Source organism: Scyliorhinus canicula, chromosome 17 (assembly GCF_902713615.1).
Source record: "Scyliorhinus canicula chromosome 17, sScyCan1.1, whole genome shotgun sequence".
NCBI lineage: Eukaryota > Metazoa > Chordata > Chondrichthyes > Carcharhiniformes > Scyliorhinidae > Scyliorhinus > Scyliorhinus canicula.
The window spans coordinates 130710386-130717348 of NC_052162.1; the positions used below are offsets into that span (position 1 = coordinate 130710386).

Genomic DNA, 6963 nt, shown 5'->3' on the forward strand with positions numbered 1-6963 from the left:
GCAGGCCCTCCGGCCCTCGATGTTGCGCCGACCTGTGAAACCACTCTCAAGCCCATCTACACTATTCCCTTATCATCCATATGTCTATCCAATGACCATTTGAATGCCCTTAGTGTTGGCGAGTCCACTACTGTTGCAGGCAGGGCATTCCACGCCCTTACTACTCTCTGAGTAAAGAACCTACCTCTAACATCTGTCCTATATCTATCTCCCCTTAATTTAAAGCTATGAACTAAAGAACATGCCCCTGTCTACATCAATGGGAACAAAGTAGAAAGGGTCGAGAGCTTCAGGTTTTTAGGTGACCAGATCACCAACAACCTGTCCTGGTACCCCCATGCCGATACTATAGTTAAGAAAGCCCACCACTGACTCTACTTTCTCAGAAGACTAAGGAAATTTGGCACGTCAGCTACAACTCTCACCAACTTTTACAGATGCACCATAGAAAGCATTATTTCTGGTTGTACCAGAGCTTGATATGGATCCTGCTGTGCCCAAGACCGCAGGAAACTACAAAGGTCGTGAATGTAACCCAATCCATCATGCAAACCAGCCTCCCATCCATTAACTGTCTACAATTCCCGCTGCCTCGGAAAGGCAGCCAGCATAATTAAAGACCCCACGCATCCCGGACATACTCTCTTCCCACCTTCTTCCATCAGGAAAAAGATACAAAAGGTTTGAGGTCACGTACCAACCGACTCAAGAACAGCTTCTTCCCTGCTGCCATCAGACTTTTGAATGGACCTACCTCGTATTAAGTTGATCTTTTCTCTACACCCTAGCTAACATTAGATTCTGCACAGTCTCTCCTCCCTTCCCTATGTACGGTATACATTGCCTGTATAGCATGCAAGAAAGAATACTTTTCATTGTATACTAATACATGTGACAATAATAAATCAAATCAAATCAATCCTGGCTGATATGTTTCACATCAAATGTTGAAATGTTTGCTCCACACCCACAGGGTTTCATCTGTTTGAAGCCACAGACAGAAAGGTCCAGTTTTCTCCTGGAGTTTGAGGCAAATCAGCTTTCAAAATGATACAGGGTCTCAGTCAATGAGGGAGATCCGGGGTCAGACCCGCCCCTCGTTCGCTCTGATTGATTGGAGGACCAGCTGCTCCTACTCGGTCCTCCAGTACAACCCCCTCTTTCTATTGGTCCGGAGCTGCCGTCAATCACTCCTCTGGTCTCCTGATCGGGAGCATGCGCAGTGCGGATCGTGTACCAGCCGGTGAGAAAATGCCGGGTGAGCGGGTGGAGTCGGTGGGAACATTTCAGGATGAGGCGGTGAAGGCCCCAAATATCCAACAACAACAACAACAACAGCAACAGCAGGGATTGTAAAGCGGTGAGAAATGCCAAAATGCGGAAGAGTAATGAAGCTGCTGGGTGTGAGCCGAGGCTTCAGACACTCCCCGGCGGTGGTGGCCTCAAACCCAAAATATGAAGCTTCAGGTCCTGTGGCTGGAGCGATAAGTTAGGGCTTCACAGGCCCGAGCGAGCCGACGCCATCTTTATGAGGGGCATCTTTGTAAGGGCGGCCATCTTTAAGGGGGTATTGGGCGGAAGGGCGCATGCGCGTTCATACATGTTGGGAGGAGGAAAGAATGTTGTGAATGGGCAGCACGGTAGCATTGTGGATAGCACAATCGCTTCACAGCTCCAGGGTCCCAGGTTCGATTCCGGCTTGGGTCACTGTGCGGAGTCTGCACATCCTCCCCGTGTGTGCGTGGGTTTCCTCCGGGTGCTCCGGTTTCCTCCCACAGTCCAAAGATGTGCGGGTGAGGTGGATTGGCCATGCTAAATTGCCCTTAGTGTCCAAAATTGCCCTTAGTGTTGGGTGGGGTTACTGAGTTATGGGGATAGGGTGGAGGTGTTGACCTTGGGTAGGGGGTAGGGTGCTCTTTCCAAGAGCCGGTGCAGACTCGATGGGCTGAATGGCCTCTTTCTGCACTGTAAATTCTGTAAATAAATAAAAACTGAATTTCTATCTTGGACTGACAGTGGTGGATTCTCAAAACTCGTTTTACAGGTGATCAGATGGGGAGGATTTATAGGCAGCAAACCCAAAACAAAATAAATGTTTGTCTCTTCTAATATTGGCCTTTAACGGGATTGAAGCTTGGCGCTATGGATAGTGATGGGAAAGGCTCCAATTTCTTCCCATCGTGTAGCTGACCAGGAATCTCTCCAACTCCTATCATCTGTTGGAAGGAGTTACAGGTTGATACTTAATACTGCTGTGAAGTAGAGTCACACCGACTCGAAACGTTAACTCTCTTTTCTCTCTCTCCACAGATGCTGGCAGACCGCTGAGTATTTCCAGCATTCTCTATCTCTGTATCAGATTTCAGCATCCATAGTATTTTGCTTTTATTGATACTCAAACTGTTTGGCCGCATTATGGACACTCCTCCTTTGGTCATCAACATCTTCAAAATACACAATAAAGACTAATAAATCCAAAAGGAAAATAGGAAATGATCCTTTCTTCAGACAGTGGAGCTCACTAAGACTGGAAGTGGTTGACAATAACTGATTTGCTCCAAAAGTAAACTAAATGAGGACCTGAGAGAAATGGGATCAGAATGCGAAGCTCTCGAGCTGAGATGAGGTCAGCAGAGTGAGAGAAGTCTTGTGTAGAGCAGAAACTCTAGTGCGGACCAGATGGGCCGAATGGCCTATTTATATATTATATATTCTTTGTAATTAATTGTAAATTATTTTACAGGGTAATAGAAGAGGCAGATTTGCAGTCTAGAAAATCAAACCAGTCATCGGGTCTGACGGAGTCAATCGATTCATTGGGATCTGAAGGGATTTAATTGACGTTTCAGCTGGATATTGGTGAGAGTCCGTCCGCCTGCTCCACGTGTGGGAAGGGACTGATACAGTTGTAAACATGCTGACACGACATCGAGCTCGCAACAGCGAGAGTCCGTTCACCTGCTCGGTGTGTGGGAAGAAATTCATGTGTTCGTCCAACCTGCTGGCTCACCAACTCGATCACATTGACGGGGAGCCTCTTCAAAGCTCTGATTCTGGGGATGGCTCTGATACCTCCGAGGACCTGGTCCAACACCAGCGAGTTCACACTGATGACAGACCGTTCAGCTGCTCCCACTGTGGGAAGAGGTTCAGCCAATCCTCCCGCCTTGCGGAACACCAGCTCCTTCACACACACGAGAGACCGTTCAGCTGCTCCCACTGTGGGGAGTCGTTCAGCGACTCCGTGCATCTCGCTGAGCACCAGCAAGTTCACAACAAGGACAGGCCATTCAGCTGCTCCCAGTGTGGAAAGAGCTTCACTCAGGCCTCCCACTACATTGAGCACCGACTGGTTCATTCCCATAAGAGACATTTTAAATGCTCAGAGTGTGAGAAGACCTTTAAAAGAAACTTTAATCTGCTGAGACACGAGTGCACTCACACCGGGGAGAGGCCGTTCCCCTGCTCTGTGTGTGGGAAGAGATTTGCTCATTCATTCCACCTTCGGAGACACAAGCGACTTCACACTGGGGAGAGACCATTCACCTGCTCCAGGTGTGGGAAGGAATACAGTCGCTCATCTGAACTTTTGATACACAAGCGGGTTCACTCTGGAGAGAGGCCATACACCTGCTCCGAGTGTGGCAAAGCATTCATTCGTTCAGCCCATCTTGTTATGCACAAACGGGTCCACACCGGGGAGAGGCCATTCCCTTGCTCTGTGTGTGGGAAGAGATTTACTCAGTCAGCTGCCCTGCGCACTCACAAGCGAGTTCACACCGGGGAGAGGCCGTTCACCTGCTTTGTGTGTGGGAAGAGTTTCCCACGTTTGTCCCATGTTTTGATACACGAGCGAGTTCACACTGGGGAGAGGCCGTATATTTGCCACGTATGTGGGAAAGGATTTACTTGTTTACACCACATGCAGAAACACCAGCGTGTTCACACCGGGGAGAAGCCGTTTATCTGCTCCGTGTGTGGGAAGGCTTTCCCCGAGTTGTCCAGCCTCCGGAGACACGACCGCATCCACACTGGGAAGAAGCCGTTCACCTGCTCCGTTTGTGGGAAGAGATTTATTCAGTCGTTCGATATGATGAGACACCAGAGAGTTCATGCCAAGAAGAAGCTGCTCACCTGCCCTGTGTGTGAGAAGACATTTACTCGGTCATCCAACCTGCTGAGACACCAGAAACTTCACGTGTCACCGAAAAAGTTGGATTCCGTTGTTCCTGTTGAGAATCACACCCAGGACTGAACCTTTTCTCCTTTCTAACTCTCGATTATTTCAGTCACAAACCTCCAATTACTCTCATGGACAAGTCCCAGCTCCCCACACCTTCCCCTGTGTCTCTCCTGGCCTTGGGGTCCGGGGAAAGTATCAGTAACATTCCTCCTGATCACTGAAACAAAACCCTGTCTGTTAATCACTTTCAGATACTGGACTCATTGCCAAGGCTGGCGAGCTTCAGCTATGTAGAGAGGCTGCTCAGGTTGGCTTTGCTTTCCTTACGGCAGCGAAGGAAGGGGGGGAGGGGGGTGGAAATCTGATTGAGGTGTCCAGATTATGGCGGATATAGATAGGGTGGATCGGGAGGAACTGTTCTCTTGAGTAGAGGAGTCAATAACCAGGGTGCACAGGTTTAAGGTAAGGTACAGGAGATTTAGAGGGGATTTGAGGAAAAACCTTTTCACCCAGAGGGCGGTGGGTATCTGGAACTCACTGCCTGAAAGGGTGGTAGGGACGGGAACTCAAACATTTAAGAAGCATTTAGATTTTGATTTGATTTATTATTGTCACATGTATTAGTATGCAGTGAAAAGTATTGTTTCTTGCATGCTGTACAAACAATGCACACCGTACATAGGGAAGGAAGGAGAGACTGCAGAATATAATGTTACAGTTAAAGCAAGGTGTAGAGAAAAGATCAACTTAATAAGGGGTAGGTCCATTCAAAAGTCTGATGGCAGTAGGGAAGAAGCTGTTCTTGGGTCGGTTGATACGTGACCTCAGACTTTGGTATCTTTTTCCTGACGGAAGAAGGTGGAAGAGAGTATGTCCGGGGTGCGTGGGGTCCTTAATTATGCTGGCTGCCTTTCTGAGGCAGTGGGAATTATAGATGGAGTCGATGGATGGGAGGCTGGACTGGGCTACATGAAATGAAATGAAAATTGCTTATTGTCACGAGTAGGCTTCAAATGAAGTTACTGTGAAAAGCCCCTAGTCGCCACATTCCGGCGCCTGTTCGGGGAGGCTGTTACGGGAATCGAACCGTGCTGTTGGTCTGCTTTCAAAGCCAGCGATTTAGCCCTGTGCTAAACAGCCCCTTTTGTAACAGCCCCTTTTTTGTCACGACCTTTTGTAATTTCCTGCGGTCTTGGGCAGAGCAGGATCCATACTAAGCTGTGATACAACCAGAAAGAATGCTTTCTGTGGTGCATCTGTAGAAGTTGGTGAGAATCGCAGGTGACATGCCAAATTTCCTTTGTCTTCTGAGAAAGTAGAGTCGTTGGTGGGCTTTCTTAACTATAGATGAGCAAGGGGCAGCACGGTGGCCTAGTGGTTAGCACAACCGCCTCACGGCGCTGAGGGCCCAGGTTCAATCTCGGCTCTGGGTCACTGTCCCTGTGGAGTTTGCACATTCTCCCCGTGTCTGCATGGGTTTCGCCCCCACAACCCAAAAATGTGCAGAGTAGGTGGATTGGCCACGCTAAATTGCCCCTTAACTGGAAAAAATAATTGGGTAATCTAAATTTATAAAAAAAAAATTAAAAAAAAATAAAACTATAGATGAGCACTTGACACGCCAGAGCCAAGGTTACAGACCCAAGTGCTGGGAAGTGTGGGCAGAGTAGAAAAGTGTTTGATGGCAGGCACAGACGTGATAGCCTGAAAGGTCTCTTTTTGGTGTAAAACTCTGACTCTGTGTGTCTTACAACACCTCTCTCACCTTTGATGTTTGAATCAAACATCATACTGCAACCCTGGTTTTTAAGTTGAAACCCTCACAGCAATTTTTTTTCTTTTCTGTCTTAATAAATTTAGAGTGCCCAATTATTTTTTTCTTCCAATTAAGGGGCAATTTAGCATGGCCAATTCACCTACCCTGCGCATCTTTGGGTTATGGGGGTGAGACCCACACAGACATGGGAAGAATGTGCAAACTCCACACGGACAGTGACCCGGGGCCGGGATCAAACCCGGGTCCTCAGTGCTGTGAGGCAGCAGTGCTAACCACTGCATCATCCTCCTCGCAGAAAACTTAACAGGATCCTGCAGACTGATGAGACTGTGTTACACTGTCAGTGTGTTCCTGTACTGCTCTGTATTTAACAGGAGTCTGCAGACTGATGAGACTGTGTTACACTGTCAGTGTGTTCCTGTACTGCTCTGTATTTAACAGGAGTCTGCAGACTGATGAGACTGTGTTACACTGTCAGTGTGTTTCTGTACTGCTCTGTATTTAACAGGAGTCTGCAGACTGATGAGACTGTGTTACACATAGAAGTTACAGTGCAGAAGGAGGCCATTCGGCCCATCGAGTCTGCACCGGCTCTTGGAAAGAGCACCCTACCCCCTACCCAAGGTCAACACCTCCACCCTATCCCCATAACCCAGTAACCCCACCCAACACTAAGGGCAATTTTGGACACTAAGGGCAATTTATCATGACCAATCCACCTAACCCGCACATCTTTGGATTGTGGGAGGAAACCGGAGCACCCAGAGGAAACCCACGCACACACGGGGAGGATGTGCAGACTCCGCACAGACAGTGACCCAAGCCGGAATCGAACCTGGGACCCTGGAGCTGTGAAGCGATTGTGCTATCCACAATGCTACCATGCTGCCTCCTACTGTCAGTGTCAGTGTGCTCCTGTACTGCTCTGTATTTAACAGGAGGCTGCAGACTGGTGAGACTGTGTTACACTGTCAGTGTGCTCCTGTACTGCTCTGTGTTTAAC

The 6963-nt window shown here is 48.4% G+C and overlaps 1 protein-coding gene across 4 annotated transcripts; it reads left to right on the forward strand.

The window, feature by feature from the left end:
* Positions 1-1184: 1184 nt before the first annotated feature.
* Positions 1185-4735, forward strand: LOC119952342 (zinc finger protein OZF-like). Of its 4 annotated transcripts, none has more exons than XM_038776033.1 (2): positions 1185-1360; positions 2311-4735. In XM_038776033.1, exon 2 carries the CDS (start codon positions 2915-2917, stop codon positions 4253-4255), a length of 1341 nt encoding a protein of 446 aa, XP_038631961.1. In that variant the 5' UTR covers positions 1185-1360; positions 2311-2914; the 3' UTR covers positions 4256-4735. The 4 variants fall into 4 exon arrangements, with proteins under 4 accessions (XP_038631961.1, XP_038631964.1, XP_038631962.1 ...); XM_038776036.1 differs by having other exon boundaries at positions 2744-4735; XM_038776034.1 differs by lacking the exon at positions 1185-1360 and adding an exon at positions 1367-1543.
* The last annotated feature ends 2228 nt before the right edge of the window (positions 4736-6963 follow it).

Coding starts and splice junctions, on each gene's coding strand:
- LOC119952342 (XM_038776033.1), top strand. CDS start 2,915: ATGCTGACACGACATCGAGCTCGCAACAGCGAGAGTCCGTTCACCTGC.